This window comes from Scyliorhinus torazame, chromosome 11, assembly GCF_047496885.1.
Source record: "Scyliorhinus torazame isolate Kashiwa2021f chromosome 11, sScyTor2.1, whole genome shotgun sequence".
In the NCBI taxonomy this organism is placed as follows: Eukaryota; Metazoa; Chordata; class Chondrichthyes; order Carcharhiniformes; family Scyliorhinidae; genus Scyliorhinus; species Scyliorhinus torazame.
In genome coordinates, this window is record NC_092717.1 from 211048063 (window position 1) to 211067107 (window position 19045).

Below are 19045 nucleotides of genomic sequence, written 5' to 3' on the forward strand. Positions count from 1 at the left end.
TCAATAAGATTCTACCACTTGTCTTTTCATTTATGAACTGTGCGCCTTATTCCTTCATCTTTCAAATCCCACATATATAAAGTCTCTTGAGCTGACCTCGGCACAGTACTTCACATTTCTCCAGCAAAATCTGCTCATAGATCATCAGAGCACTTCATTGATTTGAAGTCTTGACTTTTGTCTGTTGTTTTCTCTTCTGCTTCTCGATTATGTCTTGGTTGGTCATTTTTCATCCAAGGAATCAGCTTCCCTAACTTGAGAAGACCAGTCCTGGAGAGTCAGTTTGAAACATTCAGCCTTATCTTTGATCATCCAGATACCAATCGATTTGTTTTTCATGCACTGTCTAGTTTGATTTCAGATTACATTCATTTGTAATACAGAGTCAGGCATCCAATAATCACTGCATTATACCACTTCACTGATTTAAACGTAACATACTTATTGAGGATATCAATGTCATTAGGATTTTGTAATAGCACTTTGGAGATTACAGGTGTTAATGAATGGAAACATGCCAACTCTTTCCCCCCATCTGCCAGCCCTCCCAACCACACCAGCCTACACCTTGATCTGACATTGTATTTCACTGGCCACAGATCGCAAAAGACACCTGTCTCAGAACTCAAAGGTTTTCAGCGTAAATCAGGTTGTTACTCGCAGATACTCTCATCGACTCACAGTACTCCAGTCATGTCAGGGGGTGGGGGTCAGTTAGCTCAGTTGGCTGGGCGGCTGCTTTGTGATGCGGAGCGACGCTGACAATTCCTGTACCAGCTGACGTTATCAATGAAGCCTTCTCAACCTTGCCCCTCGTTTGAGGTATGGTAACCCTCAGGTTAAATCACCATCAGTCAGTTCACAAAGGGTAGAGCAGGTGGCACAGTGGTTAGCACTGATGCTTTACAACGCCAGGGTCCCAGGTTCGATGTTCGGCGTGGCTCATTGTCTGTGTGGAGTCTGCATATTCTCCCAGTGTCTGCGTGAGTTTTTTCCAGGTGCTCCGGTTTCCTCCCACAAGTCCCGAAAGACATGCTGTTAGGTGATTTGGACATTCTTAATTCTCCCTCTGTGTACCTGAACAGGCGCCAGAGTGTGGCGACCAGGGGCTTTTCACGGTAACTTCATTGCAGTGTTAATGTAAGCCTACTTGTGACAATAAAGATTATTTACATTTTTACAGTGTATCATCCTCTGGGACTGTGGTGACATTTACATTTAGTTTTACTTCTTGAGATCCCGACCTCCTGCGGTAACAAGGTACTCTTCTGAAAAAGTAACTGGTTGCTGAGCAAACAAATCGTTTTTGAAGTACCATTTTTTTGTTGGGTTTCTCACCAATATTGTAACCTCCACCCGTCGTACCTTCATGAGTCCTTCATAACCTTGCCCGAGCAAATATTCTGTCAAGGTCAGTCAGCCTAGACAGCATCAGCAGCTTGTCAACTGTGCAGAACATTAAGCCCTGGAACAATCTATTCTCACCCACTCAGCCCCACACTCTTGAAACATTCTTGAGCCCAACGGCAGTAAAGTCAATTGCAGCACGAGCTGAGCATGCAAATTGAGTATAGACGAGGGACTTAAACTGGGATCTTCCAGTCTATACTGCTCAATAATACACCAGGGTTTGATTTTACTCATTGGATGATGAGAGGAGCTTACAATACATTCAAATTAGTATTTGAAATAGAGAGAGGGGGGAAAAAAAAAACTGCAAGACAAATGCTGAATAACCTTTTGTGTTTCAATTTACATCTGGCTCTGAATGTGAAAGGAATATTGTTCCCTTGTTGGTTTCTTCTGTATTATATGGGTCACCTGCAGACTTTAATATGGATTGTTTCATTCAGAAATGCTTCCCTAATTTCGAGTTGCAAAGTGTTAGATTTATTGAACAAATTATTTCTCACTCACTGCTATTTTAATAAGGGTGTCAGTTCATTCCAGATTGCAGTCTGTAATCTGGATTTCTAAATAGGTAGATACCTAGCTGGCAGACATAAATTCTATTACAGCCTACACCTTACTGCATGTTGTACTGATCTCACTGATATAGCTATGCTTCCCAGAGAAATTTTAAATATCAGGAGACAAGAAGAAGAGATGTAATCTTAACTTTTTAACTTTAATAAAGAATTTTGAAATGTGAAAAGTTCACGCGGAACCCAGAGAAACATTGAACATTTTAAAACAATCAGCAGTGTAAACAACCAATCAATGAGAAATGATTAAGTAGAAACTGCATGCCGAAGGATCGAAAATGCTGAGCATTGGTGTGGAAACGATGGGACATTAGTAATAAAAGGTGACCATTACTTTTTGATTTGGTAGGAGAGGAGCTAAGTATCACAACAACATATGGAGAAGAGCATTTATCTTGTTGAATCTCATCATTTGTGTGTCCTAACTCTCCCAGCCTAGTATCTAGTTGCACTTTTAATCCCCCGCTATCTGAAAGACTATCCTATATGATTATCATGCAAAGAAATCCTTTCTGATGTGTGTTTTGAACTCAGTTCTGAAAATTTACATTGATGTTCAACACCTCAATTGTTTTAAGGCAACATTTGAGTTTAAATTAGGGAGGCAGAAAACAGGGAATTATGGGCCAGTTAGCCTAACACCAGTAGTAGGGATAATGCTGTAGTATGTTATAAAGGATGTGATACCAGGACACTTAGAACATTTCAGCAGATTTAGCCAAATCATGTTTGACAAATCTACTGGAGATTTTTGAGAATGTGATTAGCAGAACAGATAAAGGATAACCAGTGGGTGTGGTGTATTTTCAGAAAGGTTTTGATAAAGTCCAACATAAGAGGTTAGTGTATAAAATTAAAACACATGGGATTTGGGGGTAAGTATAGATTGAGATTTGGTCAGCAGACAGAAGTAGCAGGTGGTAACTATTGGGGTTCCTCAGGAGTCGGTGCTTAGGTCCCAGTTATTCACAATGTGCATCAATGAATTTGATGTGGGAGCCAAATGTGATATTTCCAAGTTTGCTGAGGTCACGAAACTTGGTGGGAAAGTGACTGGTGAGAAGGAAGTAAAGACATTTCAATGTGATTTAGACAAGTTGAGTGAGTGGGCAAATTCATGGTAAATGCAGTATCAGGTGGATAAATGTGAAGTTATCCACTCTGGCAGGAAAAACAGAATGGCAAAGTGTCATTAAAATGTTGATAGATTGAGAAATGCTGACGTACAAAGGGACCTGGCTATCCTTGTATACCAGTCTCTGAAAGCATGCATACAGACACAGCAAGCAGTTAAGAAGGCAAATTATATGTTGGCCTTCATTGTAAGGGAATTTGAGTCCAGGTGCAAGGATGTCTTACTGCAGCTGTACCGGGCCTTGATGAGACCACATTCGAGTATTGTGCACAGTTTTGGTTTCCTAAGAAAGGATATAATTGCCATTGAGGAAGTGCAACGAAGGTTCACCAAACTGATTTCTGGGATGGTAGGTTTGTCATATGAGGAGAGAATGGGTTGACTAGGCCTGTATTTACTGGAATTCAGAAGGCGAGGGGTTTCATTGACATGTATAAAATTCAGACAAGGCTGGACAGGATGCAGAGATGTTGTTTCCTCTGGGTGAGGGGTTCGAGAACAAGTGGACACAGTCTCAGGATATGGGGTAGGTCATTTAGGACTGAGATGAGGAGAAGCATCTTCACTCAAGAGTGGTGAACCTGTGGAATTATCTACCACAGAGGGCTGTGGAGGCCAAGTCACTTAATGTATTTAAGACTAAATAGATTTCCAGGCTCAAAAGGCATCAAGGGTATGGAGGGGGAGATTGGAGAGTGGCTATGGGGTAAAGGATCAGCCATAATTATATTGAATTGGGGAGCAGGCTCAAAGGGCTGAATGGCCTGCTCATTTTCCTATTTTCTATGTTTCGAAGTAACTCAAGAACAGCAGGGAATTTCAAAGCGTTTGTTTTGGCAGAGTTACAATATTTGGAAGGGAAATAAAGTCTTCTTTTCATGCCTCCGTTCATTTGAAGAGTTCCAAGGAAAGTAAATTCTGAGCGATTGACTCAAGCTTTTATCAGTGGTCTCAATTGCATTTGTAAAATGTGATTTATAGTTTCAGTCTGAGGAATGAGCTGATTCATTTATTTTGAAAGAAAGGGAACAGTATTGACTGGAGAAGAAACTGATATTTGTTCAAAATGTCATAGAGGTGTGAGAAGATAAATAATGTGAGGGTTCCTTTAATTTGTCAGCTGAATCAGTAATAAGGGGATATCAGGTTATACTTAGTTATAAATCAGGTGAAGATCAGGAAAAACATTGTTCATGCAAGTGATTATTATATGTAAGGAGGCATTACCGAAGTGACTACTAAAAATAAATACTTGCATTTATATAGCATCTTTCTCCATTTCAGGGGCATCCCAAAGCAATTTACATCCAACAAAGTCCTTAAATTGAGTGAATCATTTTACTCAAGAGACAAATATTTAAGAGTGCAGGGGATTAGAATATAAGAGGCAGTTCTGATGTGGAGCTAGCACCAACAGAGGCAAGATGATTCAAAATTACTGCCTTCTGTGCTAACTCTTCAATGATTTGACACTAATTTAGGGCAGCACGGTAGCCTTGTGGATAGCACAATTGCTTCACAGCTCCAGGGTCCCAGGTTCGATTCCGGCTTGGGTCACTGTCTGTGCGGAGTCTGCACATCCTTCCCGTGTGTGCGTGGGTTTCCTCCGGGTGCTCCGGTTTCCTCCCACAGTCCAAAGATGTGCAGGTTAGGTGGATTGGCCATGATAAATTGCCCTTAGTGTCCAAAATTGCCCTTAGTGTTGGGTGGGGTTACTGGGTTATGGGGATAGGGTGGAGGTGTTGACCTTGGGTAGGGTGCTCTTTCCAAGAGCCGGTGCAGACTCGATGGGCCGAATGGCCTCCTTCTGCATTGTAAATTCTATGTATAATTGGATGTTTCATTCAAAGGAACATCATACATGGTGTCCAGAAAAATGGAAATGTCACATTAATGAAGGAGGTACATTTCTAACATTGAGATTAGAACAACATATTGTTGAGGTAGCACAGAGGGAATCTGTTTTCCTGAGCAGCCATTGTACCTTCAGTGGGAGACTTGCTAGAACCCAGTGGATTCTGTGGTTTTCAACCATCTTCCAAAGTTACTGTCACAATCAGGAGAATCACAAAGGAAATTCTGTTTCCAACCAATATTAAACTAGTGCAAGAATGTTATATAAACAGAAAATGCCAAAAGTATCAAAATAAAGCATTCTCCAGCAGTGAATATATTTAATTTGATGGCACAAATCCACGTTTCACAAATAATTCCTTTGAGACATAATAAATACTAAAAGAGACTAGATGGCATAAGGGGTTAAGCATCTCTAAAACTCAAGTTCACACCAGCCCATTCTAACGAATGAACATTATGCCCCCTCTGGTAGCAGCAAGGAATTTGGGGGAAATTAAATTGGGCAATTTGATCTCGGATCCTGATTTGCAGCAATACAAATCACTAAAACTGATATTAATTTTGCTTAATTGGCAATCTCACTCAGAGAGGCCAAAGATGACTGGTGTGGAGAGTGATGAATGTCTCGCTCTCATTTTTTAATTTAACATGCTGTCGCTTGAAATCATCTGCAGGCATGAGATCAGCTTTCACCTACATGTTGCTGTTCCCAGCAATACGTCTACCACTACTTCCCTCAAACCCCTTGAACCGCAGACCCCTCCCCACGTTCATACTATTGGATTCCCTGTTTGAACTCAAATCGTGGGACAAATCTCAACTTCTTGCAACTGAAAAACTGGAATGCCCAAGCCGTTTTCACCGCCCCTCACCAGAAACTCTGCTCCTTTGGCTGGGGAGAGGTCTGGAATTGACTGCAATCCCTCCAGATGCCCCAAACTGTAATCTTGGCCTGCTTTCAATCCCAAGTTGACCTTCGAATCCTTCTATCAATCAACAGGACCACTTACCTTCACCGCTTCTGCATTGGCCTTCGCTTCACCCCTTGCACTGTAATGATCTTTGCACTTGCTGTCATTAGGTCAACACTGGACTACTCCAAGGCTGCACTTGATAAGCCCTCCTTCCCTTAATGAACACTACTTGTCCAAAGTAGATAACGTCCTGCACTACCAGTTGACCATCATTCCCAACCTTACTGCCCCTCAATGCATCACGATTCAAAGAAATGCTCATCTGAAACTAAATCCCTCCAGAGCCTTGCCCCACCTTGGGCCGAATTAAGCAGGGGAAGGGGGAACAGGACGCGGATCAACATGCACCCTCCCCCTCTTCCCCTGGAAACCACATCGATGTGAGGTGACCCACAACAGGCTGAGCAGCCCTGCAGCCATGAAACATTGAGGTTCATTAGCCAGGCTGGAACTCCCACCCTCTTGTGCTGCCAGGATTGGCTGCAGCTCCATCAGTCCCAGCAGCGCCAGGAAGGCATCAGTAAACATCTGCTGGCATGCACAGTACGTTATATGGGGCAATAGGGTTGATAACAAGCCTAAATGATCAAGTGGTCATCTTAATATGACGGGTGTTGGGTGGAATACAATGGCCCAGTGGTTAGCACTGCTGCCTCACATGCCGAGGACCCGGGTTCGATCCCAACCCCGGGTCACTGTCCATGTGGAGTTTGCACATTCTTCCCGTGTCTACATGGGTCTCACCCCCACAACCCAAAGATGTACAGGGTAGGTGGATTGGCCATGCTAACATGCCCTTTAATTTGAAACATTTGAAAAGAAATGACAGGCTGGTTGCCACATTTGGAGCTTCTCCCTGTCCAGGCATTTTAGTGATGATCTCTGGGGTAGGTGGGAAGGTAGGGGCATGAGCGTCCACCCATCCTTTGGGTGCCCCCACCCCCCACCCCCCCCCACCCCCACTCCCCCCCACTCCCCAAACACACCCACCAGGGCACACAAGATTCAGTTCTGAAATATCACCCAGTACCCCTCTGACTCCATTCCTCTGACTTGGATCTCCTGCATAAAATGTGCAGCCACCTTGCTCCCAATTTCCCACCTCTGTCACCTTTGAAAATGTCAACACCATCACATGGCAAAACTTTTAGTTAACCCCTCCCCCACCTCTCCTTTCCAGCTCAGCATGTTTGTAGAACCTGCTAGTGAAGCACCTTGAGGCTTTTCACATGTTCAGTGGTGTTACGTGAATAAAAAGTTGGTATTAGTATTGCCGTTGCTCTTCGAAAGTGAGGAATAAGGCACATTAGTGGAGTCAAGTCGGCGGGTCTTGGTTTTGTGCCTTGGTTTTGTGTCAAACTTTGTTACAATTGCGTTTCATTTTAGCATTGGATGCCGAAAATGGAAAATTATTTCCATTCCCAATGCATCAGTGTACAATATTCCTTAAAGATTTAATTGCATGTTTTTAATAGTTGGATTGAATGAAGGAAGTGTCCATATTATACATTGCATTATTTTGAAGAGGATTCTTTTAAATTGAATGGGATGCTGGCACTGATGTATATCAACACAGGTACCACACAAAGCGGTGTAAAATGAAGTCCTTTTTTCTTCTATAGCTCACAGTTATGCTGGGATATTTCCCACTGGAATAATGCATCTTGCAGTACACCATTCAGGTAGTCATTCATTATGGGACATATAAAATCAGTAGGCTGTTCAACCATGGAAGCTATTGGAGCAAAGCCTGGCACAGTGCTTACTAATACCTACAAACACATGCACAGTCTCGAAGGGATTACTGGATAGAGCAGCTGACAGCTAAAGAATGGCATATTACACAATACTGGGGGAGGGAAATTAACAAACTTTCTTTCAATATGTTATGATGGCAATAATAAAAATGAGACATGCAACGGGGGGGGGGGGGGGGGGGGGTTAGAACTTAATTTTATACCACTATGCCTTATTCTGACAGGTGTTGTACAGTGTCAAATACAAATTAACATGCTAAAACGCATTACACCCACCTAGCTTAAGTTCCGTTCACTTAAAACTTATTAAATGTATTGAAACTTAAATCTCTATTCCTTATTGATAAAAAGATAGGATCTCATGTATTCATATTTCATTGATTTATTGAGTTATCTTCTTGTCTTAAAGCACAATAGTTATTCCAAAAAAAGATTATGTAATGCCCTTTGATATAACTTGCTAATGAGAGCGGCACCATATGAATAACAATATCCAAGTATTCTCAACTCATTTGCTGGAGATTTTTGGACTGAATGCCAGCTGTCACTGCCCTACCTTAATCCCTCAGTAACTTGATAGTTTGTTTCAAATGGATTTTGTTAGTAAATAACATTCAACAGCAGTGAAAAAAAACTTGATTTAACTGCATTTATGTAGCAACTTTAACCTAGTTTTTTAAAAGCCCTGAGGTTGTTTTTCGCACAAAAATGGCATTTAAGCAAAAGAGGCATTGGGAGAGATGATTAAAAAGCTGGTGAACTAGAGGTGAAGTCTCAAAGCTGTGCAAAATCCTCACTGTTCATCCTGCAACATTACATAAGCAACAGAAGGACATGCAAAATAGGGAGGAGCAGGTTGTATGACCCCGCAAACCTACTCTGCCATTAACTTCATATAGGATCTTCCACCTCAATTTCACTTTCCCTTTGATTCCTTACCCTTGATTCTTCTAATGCTAAGAAAAGGCAGCACGGTAGCACAAGTGGATAGCACAGTGGCTTCACAGCGCCATGGTCCCAGATTCGATTCCCCGCTGGGTCACTGTCTGTGCGGAGTTGGTTCTCCCCGTGTGTGCGTGGGTTTCCTCCGGGTGCTCCGGTTTCCTCCCACAGTCCAAAGACGTGCAGGTTAGGTGGATTGGCCATAATAAATTGCCCTTAGTGTCCAAAAAGGTTAGGAGGGGTTATTGGGTTACGGGGATAGGGTGGAAGTGAGGGCTTAAGTGGGTCGGTGCAGACTCGGTGGGCTGAATGGCCTCCTTCTGCACTGTATGTTCTATGTACTAAAGCTTTTACATCCAGCAAAAAGGCCACCAAACATAATCATCAGTTAATTGGTCTCTATGCATTATTGTTGTATGAGATTAGCATTTTGTTCGAAGATCCATCAATGAAGACAATTGTTGCTCTTTCCAATGTAAGCACTCTCTGTTTCCAATTACGAACTAAAATCCTACGACCAATTTTCATGGTAAGATGACATTCAGTCAGTCACCTTTCTTTCTACATCGATGAAAAACATAAAAACACCAGCGCCAAAAGTTCCCCTTTTACTCTTTCCGCCACACTTTTGTGATGTTTTACCCATCACAGGACATCTTCATAGTAAAGTGAGTGGCCAGGTGACTCGTTCACAGATTTTAGCATCTGCAGCGAGTCACGTGAACAGTTGGGGAGCTGATTTGTTGCCAAAAAAAAAACGATTAGCTGTGGCTGAGATCCATTCAGGTGTATCCAGTGAAACCATTTTCTCCCATTAGCATTAGATTCACAATTGGTGGATTTATCACAAGTTATTTAATCTTCTGGGAATGTCGAAGGAGGAAACAGAACTATTTCACTCAGTAACTTCTGTACTGCATGAATCTGTGATTTTGCAGGAAAAATTCCACTGTATAATTGTAATGCGCATTATTCAATACTGACTGGTGGCATCCACAGATTACATTTCCATAATCGGAAAGGAACTCTATCACCATGTCATGCAAATGCATGAGGGTATCTGTGAGTGAGCTAAACCGCCTCTGATCTTTTCCATTTCACTGGCTGCAGATACTAATGATGCGCCACACAGCAAATCCTGACTAAAGGGGGCGAAGAACTGAGGCAACCGCCTGTCATCACAGTGGCCCTGATGTGATCAGGAACAGCCGAGAGGGGGAATAATGCTCAGCAGTCTATGTCCAAATGGCATAGTGTTGGTGGATTGATTCATTGCGCTAATTGTCTGCCCAAGAGGATAAATATCAATGTTGTTAAATATCACTTTTCTGTATATTTTTTATCATGAGGCAAACAAGCTTACAAAAGAATATATAATCTGGATGCCTATTACACCAATTGGTAAATGAATTCTGTCACTGGTGAACAGGAGTATTTTATTTTGTGGCCTTGCGTGTTTTTTTTTTACCAGGATCCAGCAAGAGTAAAATTATCCCCCAAAAAGTGAAGAAATTCTCAGATGCAGATAATCCATGATGCAACACTCACTATTGACTTTTATATGTTCTTAGCTAATTGTTGCATTTATATATGACACTTGCCCTCACAATAGCACTCTGTGACAACCAGAGTGCAGGACAGGGTGCTATCGTTTATAAAGGATCTAATTCAAAATATGTACCCAGAGATATCCTGTGCATCCATTCTAATTTTAATCGTTTATGGTGCCTACTCATTATTAGATAATGTACTGTACATGGAAGCAAAACTTTTGTTTAAAGCTCCCGGTGATTGTGAATTGCCTCAATCAATGGAATGTAGAGATGGATCTGCACCCCCTCCCCACCCACCCCAAGAAGCGAAACTCCGAAATCTCCGGTGCTTTGAACGTCCGTTCGGGGGGAAAGTAAGACCATCGCCTTTCCGAATATATGCTGTGAACGTCACCCCTCATTGACTAAAAAAAAAACTGCCATACATTGAAGATGGTGACCTGATGGGCAAAAGGAACGGTGTCCGACCGAGGTGTAAAGCGAATGAGCAGCCGCTTTCAGAGCGGCGAGTGGACAACCCCTAACTGAGCAGAAGCCAGCCAATTTCACTTTTGTCGTTTGCGATACAGACGCCCACCCCAATGAGACTTCTAATACATTCTCAATCCACTATTGCTGTGTCGGTGGCATAAATCATCGTGTCTTATCTTGACAGGTAACAGCACCAAACATACAAGGTACAACCATCTGTGAAAAAAGGTGTTTGGGGCCATTCACAATTGCTATCCTTTCATAAGAATCCAAGAAAGCGGAGGTGAGGGGGGGCGGGGGGCGGATCTATTGCATTGCCAAGGAAGAATATTCTACTTCAAGACACATAACAGGTCCAGCACAGCACACAGACACCCGTCCCCTCCAATCCCCTCGCTCCTTTCCCGCAGAGAATTGCGAAAACGACCACCATTACAGTTGGGATACATTTTGATTGAAATGCAAAGATTTAAACGCTGCATAAATTACAAGGCACAATCCACATTGGCAGAACAAACATGTGCAATAACTCTTAACGTCCTCGTCCTAAAATACTTCACACTTGGTTTTATGGTTTCCCTGTGTCCCATCACCATTTCCCCGTTATTCTGCACCCTTTAAGATTCCCACACTCGGAATCTCTCTACAGACGCTGCCTGATCTGCTGCGTGTTCCCCCAGCACATTATTTTATTTTGTCGTTGTTTGGTTTCTGTTTTAGATTTTCAAAATCTGCAGGGCTTTTATTTACTGTGTGTTTTTTAATTGGTGCACGTTTCTTGTGCACAGTTTTTGACGCGTGCAATCGCGTAGATCCCAAGGAATACCGGGGTGGTATTCTGGAATTCTGGAGTGAAGGAACGGGCTGTGCTAGTCAATATATTTGGTGGGGGGGGGGGGGGTTAAAACGGCCTACAGTGAGAAAGTTGCAGCCTGTGAAATAACTGCATTTTTCAACGTAAGGTAAATGTGTCATTGGAGGGGGTGGGAGAGAGACTGACGACACAGTTGATCCTTCTACTGCAGGTTGTTCTGCATTGTGTCTGTACGCCACCCCTGGGTCGGAACTGGTTACGAGCAAGCGTCATCCATAAACCTGCTTTTTTACATCTCAAAAGGTGTGCAGGAATTTGCGATGGTTTGGACAGGCATTTTGTACAGCATCCAGTGACCTGACTGCGGCTGAAGCCGGTTGTTTGGCATGGACCCCACTTCCCAATGGGAAAATAGAACGGCAATGTCATTTCTCTTTACAAAAAAAGACACAATTGCTCCCAAAGGATCTACAACCCAGCCCCCCCCCCCCCCAGCTCCTCCCCTCTCTGCTCCCCACCAAAAAAAAAGCATCCGATGATTTATGTTTCTTTGCGAGACGAGGCTGCGAAAGAATCAACAGGTACAATATCATAACAGTGAGAAAGTTGAACTCAGATAGTGCTCAGAGAGACATATCCCGAGTGAAATGACCCAGCTAAGATTGCAATCTGAAATCAACGCCAGCTTGGATTTCAGTGAGGAGTCGCCGAAAGGTTCAGCTTAATTATTCCAAATGGCAACACTCGGAGAAAGAGAATGGTTTTGAGAGCTGAATCCTAAATCAGAGGGGGAGAGAGAGAAAAAACTGGCTGGAAATTCTCCTTTTCACCTTCCAATCCGCCCACCTCCCCGTCAGTTACATGTCCATTTCCTCAGCCTCCAAGACTCATTGAGCAGATAGATATTCACTGCACCTTCATTCCCAATCAGGGCCACCCAGACACGACCCGTTTACTGAATTAAATCTGTCCAATTCAAGTCGAGTGGCTCGGGAACAGCCGCGAGGTAATTTTTTTTAAAAGAGAGAGAGAGAGAGGAGACAGGGGGAATAAAACACACACACACACAACAGCAGCAGGCTAATGTAAATTGAGGAGAACTCTTCAGGGAGGCTAGCCGTTCAGATTGACTTACCGCGGGAGTCTGCCTCGCTGGTCTCTTTCGGGCTCCTGATGCAGTGCTCCAAGTAGACCCCGTCTTTCAAACAGGTGTCCTCTTTCTTGTTTAAGCCCAGCATCTCGGTGGACTGGCTCAAGCTCTCGCCCCTGGAGCAAGAGCAAGGGGTCTGCATGATGCCGCAGGGACGGGCGCTGGTGCTGACGGCCAGGCAGGTCTCCAGCCACTTGCACAGCATCTGGCAGGCCGCCTTGCTGGGGTTCCTGTTGCCCACCACCAGGTACTCCGCCGAGAACTCCTTGTCCTTGACCCTGCCGCCCCTGCCCCTGGGCCGCCCGCCACCGCCGGGGGCGACCTGCTTCATCTGCAAGTACTGCTTGCTGGACTGCAGGAAGGCGTAGCGGGCGGACGGGTCGCAGAGCTTCAGCACCTCGTCGAAGCTCTCCATGCCCAGGTAGGTGCGGGTGCTGGCCAGGAAGGAGTCGAACTGGTAGGTGCGGATCTGGCGGCGCTCGCAGACGTTGCTGCTCTTGGCCACCTTCATGTAGAGGGTGTACCTCCTGGGGTCGGGGTTTTGGATAATCCAGGAGCAGGCGGAGGAGTTGGACGCGAAGACCATGGAAGAGGAGAAGTAGCCGAACAGTTTCCCCTGGACCAGAGTGGTGCACGGGCTGAGCCTGGGGTCAAAGCCGCTCACGGTCCACAGCGCGGCGGCGAATATCACAGTCACCGCGGATTCCGTGTACCTCATCCTAGGTCAGTTATCCCGAGGAACGCCAAGGAAATAGCAGCAAGCGCCCAGACCATGGACATAACAGGATCGACTTTTTTTTAGAGAGATAGACCTGGAGATGATTTCATTGCAATTTGTGAAGCTCTGTCCAAGCTCTCCCCCTTGTGGCAAATTCCCGAAACTGATGCTTTTTAATGATACATAAAAGAATAATAACCCTGTGAGTCCCGAAGTAGCAACTGATCATCCATCCACTCCAGCGCTGCGTGAGGCTGTGGGTTGTTCACTGCGCTCAGAATGCTCAATATTTTAAGGTCTTTTTGTTTGCAGGACTGACTCTGCAACTGTTAGCGTTGAATCTGAAATTAGAAAAGAACAAAAATGAAGAAGGTATCACTTTCTTTCTGTTTTAGCATCCTGCAGGACATTAACAATTAGCATCTCTTATTCAAGTCATCTTCACGATGTGAATCGATTTGATCTATTCCCCGTAACTCTATAGTTCCCCTCTTCCCGAGAGCCTGTGACTGTTTTTTTTTTTTGGGGGGGGTGGAATATTTGCAGAATGAGCTTCAAAGGTGCAATCCCTCGCCCTCCGTTTAGTGGGGTAGCCACTGGAAAATACGCAGTCATCAAATAAACTTATTTCCACGCCGGGGGCGTTTCCATTTTTATTTTGCTCATGTTGCTAAACGACTCGTTTGCTACCGACCCAAAATTATTCTGGCAACTGGCGCTGATTACCCCCCCCCCCCCTCCCCCATCCCGATTGCCCAAATCTGATTGCCATTTGTTGACCCCCCCCCCCCCCCCCCCCGCGCGCGCACACACACACACACCGCAACCTCAAACTGTTGCAAAGGACAACCTCCGATAGCTTGTACAAAACGTACCCAGAAAACCCAGAGCTCGCCCCTGCCCCTCAAACTTCACCAAGAGTTGGGACAAATCCTCATTTACAATCACAGTCAGGTCTCGATCCAGCCACCAGAACAATCCGTCACAACCATGGTTGTCCACTTCACATATTCCAGGATTTTTAAAAAATGTTAAATGCACAATTTGGAATTTGAGTGTCTGCATTCCGACAATGTTATGTTGTCAGTGATCCTAGACTGACTTCCTAGACTGATTTACACTTTATTTAATAGCGTTACTGCTTGGGATATCACTGCACTGGCTGCTCCTCCAGTCTGAGCAGATTGTAATGTGTTCAGCTCAGTGTCGGGTTTTATTTTTGCCCCGTTTTCGCGGTGTTTGGTTGTGCAGCGATGAACGTTCCCGGTGTTTGATTCAAAGTGTTTTCGTCCCAAAGAAACGGGCTCATTGAATCTTCTTTCCTCAGCCCAATCAGGGTTCACTGTGGTTTTTGTTCGCTCGGACTTGCGCCCTTACCAAACCCGAATACCTGCTGCGCTGTGCCCCAAACCTCTGTCCCTACCCCCCTCCCTCCACACACACCCCTCCTCACGATTTAAGAGGCATGCAAATGAGATGGTAATTTCCGACCCTCCTCGCGAAACAGCGTCCTATTGTCAAGGCTAGGCGAAAGACTGAAAGGAGGAGTGGAGGAGGGGGGATTAAAGGTATCCGTCCAGTGAGAGGGTGGGCGTAGGACTCGCTCGGTTACTGATCTAACTTGCGCATTGGCTATTGCTGTACAAGAGGATGCAGTGCTCCCTCGCATGGCACTTCCCTCCAGGGGATCTGCAAGCCACTCTGCTCTGCAATCGCCGCCTCTGATTGAATAGCAATCTTCAATGGTCTCAAATCCGGTCTGTGCAATGCTCACTCGCCTGTTCAATCGCCCGCCTTGGACCCTCATGTGTGTGTGCGTGTGAAGGTGGGGGGGGGGGGGGGGGGGGGGGGGTAACCTGGTTGAACGCCAGGGGACACTATTGCAGAGACCTGCCTTGGATTGACGGGTGTTCAACTCCAAGCTGGGCGAGAAAGCCAGAATGTGCACAGTGTGGAGCGGGGTGCTCAGGAACAGATCGCACTGTCTGACTCATAATGCATCAACATATTGTTAAAAGTTAGTGTGTGATAACAAAGCCATCTGCACGAGTTGAAACAGGGAAGAGGCAGAGAGAAGGTGGCAGGATTAGCTCTGCCTTGTGTCGTGGGCGCATTATTAAAGCTTTCCACTTGGTTTGTGAAGAACATGTTCTTCCTGTCCACCGGGGAGTGAGGGGGGGGGGGGGGGGGGGGTGCTGCTCTATGTATTGTCCTTATTCAAGATACAAAACGCATTGTATTTGTTTTTAATGGAAGCGAAGTCGAATCGATAAAACCGAGAGCCTGGATAATCGAGACATGTCGCCTGTCTCCGCACTTGCTGCCTTCCTGGAGAGGTCTTTGTGCGCGGGTAGCAGGAAAAGGACGGGCCGGCTGGAGGCTCACATTTCGTTGTTTGCAGTGAAATGTCCTTCCCTGTCTCTCTCAGGCAGTCAGTCCTCCCCGGGGACTCAGAGCTGAACCCATTGGGTGGATGCTGAAACACCAAAGTGGCCCCATTCAAGCAAGACCCTCCTGGATGACTGAAAGGGTTAATGGGACTGGAAGTGATTGGAACTCAGCGAAACATTCCCGGTGCCACGTTCTGTCTTGCTGCCTGCTAATTGCTGTCTGATGATCACCAGTTATTTTATTCCAGCGCAGCCCATTCTAAAACATCCGTTACCAAGAAACGGCTCCATTCTGAAGAGGGAGCCGGGAATCCCTATCGCCTGATGCATCATAACTGATGTCTAACAGGTTTACACGCTCATCCCACAGTCCCCTCCACCCCGCCCTCCCCAGGGGACGGATCACAGAGTCTACCTTTTGATCTGACGACAACCCAAGTGTGTCAGATTAATTAGCTGCCAATGAGGTTTGGGATTTGTTAAAGCACGTTTTTCCATTTTAAACACACACACACAAAATAAAAGTGACACCCACCGTCACAGTCGAAGTTGGGCGAATTGGAGCGAATGACACATTTTGCTTCTAAACATATGCGATTAATCCTGTCACCGCTGGATATGCCTGATCTGGCCAGGATGAGAGTTTACACCCGAATGGGGAGCCCGACCATTGCAAAGGTGGCAAAACAAGATAGGAGAATTCTAATGGCTGGGTCAGAACCCACAAGCCGAGGCGAAGCGCGCACACACACAGAGTTAAACAGACGGCACTAATCCCACTTTCCCCTTCCCTGGGATATAGGAACCCGGCTCGGGCGGACTGTCTTCAATCACCGGCATGGCGCGCTGAGATTTCTCTTTAATTAGCACAGAGCCGATTCAGGGCGCTGATTCTGAGATTCCCCACAACTCAAACTGAGCCCGCAACCTTCGCCGAATCGCCCACCGCCACAGGAACCCAGCATCGCCCGACGGTCAGAATGAGACTGGAATGAACACACCCCGAATTCCTAAAGGTGGGAGTTCTCAGAATAGGCATTGACACTAAGAATCGGCGAATTGCCACTCAGTTCAACTATTCTGTAAGTATTTACGACGGGCTGGTGTCAAATGCCCCCCAGACAAATTGTACTTTAAACCACCAGGCAGCGTTCCCCAGTTACCTGCACCGGTTTATTATGTATGTATACACACACATACACACAAGCAGAGTGCCACACGGTCAATTTCCCAATTGAGGTGTTGCTGAAATTGTGGGTTGTATCGGTTTGGAGCCTTTGATACTGTTTATCAGTCCTCTCGCCTCGGTGCACGCGGTGCAAAGTATCTTAACATGGGGGAGAGACAGAACCGCACACAGATAAATAACTTGTCGGCAATTGGCTCGATCTGCAGCAGCATCCTTACCTCGAAGTATCAAAGTAAACAATTGCACTTTTCCCCCACGCTCCGGTACAATCACCAAACAAATAACACAGCTCCAGCTTTTTTGTTGTTGTTTCAAAACAGGGTAAATAGTAAAGCGGTGGCGACCATAGTCTTTGCTGGGGGGTTGCCTACAACACGCACACAGATATACCCGGGCAGCCGCACGAGTGAAGATTTCGGAAGGGGGGGGGGTTAAAGGCAAACAACAAAAAAGACGAGGGGATATCACTGATGCACAGTAGACGTCCTCTGATTAATCCCAGCGAAAATAAATGAAATGTAATAACAGTCAATAGCCCAGGGAGTTTAGATCCGAGAAAAGGAGGACTCTTCACTGCTCTCCCGAGTGTCCAGACATTGTCTCTTGGTGCATCCTTCTGGTAAAGTAATATGTGATGTAGGAAGAGCGGGGGTGTGGGTTGTGGGGAGGCAAGGAGAGAGGGGGAGGGAGGTGATGGTACTGTTTCGAAAGATCCGTCAAGGCGTCTAGCTCTCCTCCTGATCTCCCACCTTAATGCAAGCCAGAGCGTTGGAACCGGGAGTGCATTGGTTCCTTACGTCAGGCTCTGACAAGCTTTCCTGATCAGACGTAGAGGAGGGAGGGAGGGTGAGAAAAGGGGAGAGCTCTTAACGCCCCCTCCCCCCTAAAAAATATATAGAGAGAGGAATCGAGCAATGAACACCAAGGAAGATCCTCTTTCCAGACACCTCAATCCTCTGCTGCATTAACCCGACACCGCAATCCTGTTTATATATATATATATATCTGGGTGCCTTTCCCTCAAAAATCACATTGCATCGCCCACGCAGCGTTATCACCTGGGTCTAAAGTCGCCTCTTCCCCACTTCTGACTTAGGTTTTTTTTTGCAGCATGCAAACATGGAACGGAAATAACTTGAGTTGACGGATTGGGTTTAAAATCGAAGCCAGCAGAAACCTGGGGCGGGATTTCTCCTGCAACCGGGACGCAGTGCCGGACGCTGCTCTACATCCAGCACCTGGTTTTATTTTGTGCGTGAAATGAGAGTGCAACGCAAATTGCTTATGGTGTTTGTTTTTTAAGTTTATCTGAATCATATTCCGAATCCCCTCCCCTTTATTATATCATTTTCCAAAATGCCTGTAACATTTCGAGTTTGTAAGGATGCGGTCGGATTGTATACACAGGGAGCAAGATTTGAGCCAAGGCAGACAGACCTGTGTGACTCCCATTGAACGCGGAGTTCCTGTGCTAATCTTTTCCTGGCCCCACTCCACCCCAAACACTGCCTTTATTACTAAATATTCACCGCAGCCGCCCGAACTGTCCCCATTCGCCGCCCTTTTCAACATCAGCTCTATCTCGGATCGGAGACACCCGGCTCCCTTGTGGCCACATCGTGCCTCTCGTGGGTTCACAGATACAGGCCAGTGTACTGAGTGGAGCCCCTCACTCTCGGGTAATGTCCAGTCCCCATCCAAAGCCTGTGCCCCATCCCTCTCTCTTTCCAAACGCTCACTCAAGGGGATTTCCCAGGTGAAAGCAACACGGGGGTGGTGGCTTTATCCAATTTATTTATTGAATCCTCAAAGTTCAGCTTTAATACTCCTCCGCTTTAATACATATTTAGAAATGGAGGTTACAGCCGCTCGGATCTTTGCCAGCAGGGCTGAAACTGACTGGGTCTAGTCATTTCAAGTATGAGTGTAAATATCATTTTGCAACATGTCAATGTCTCGCTACGTCTCTTAAGCTGTAAACGCTCTTGACTGGCGGGGAATGAGCGCTACCCGGTGGTTCCAACTAACGCGAGCCACTTGCGACATTTGTCTAGATCAATGGAATCTCCTCCATGTGCCTGGGCTCGATTGCGAGGTCACCATTATTTCA

General features: G+C 45.5%; 1 protein-coding gene across 12 annotated transcripts in view; it reads right to left on the bottom strand.

Annotated features, from left to right (window-relative positions):
* The window catches only part of adgrb1a (adhesion G protein-coupled receptor B1a), an 888347-nt gene extending 870618 nt beyond the window's left edge, over positions 1-17729 (bottom strand). For 3 of the 12 annotated variants that reach the window (XM_072468275.1, XM_072468271.1, XM_072468268.1), the window contains exons 1-2: positions 17154-17717; positions 12624-13697 (exon numbers count right to left, since the gene is read on the bottom strand). In XM_072468275.1, coding sequence (XP_072324376.1) covers positions 12624-13356 — 733 coding nt within the window. In that variant the 5' untranslated portion in view covers positions 13357-13697; positions 17154-17717. Of the gene's footprint in view, positions 1-12623; positions 13698-14231; positions 14373-17153 lie in introns of those variants that run through there. The other 9 variants (XM_072468279.1, XM_072468273.1, XM_072468274.1 and 6 more) reach the window with 7 other exon arrangements.
* Positions 17730-19045: the final 1316 nt, after the last annotated feature.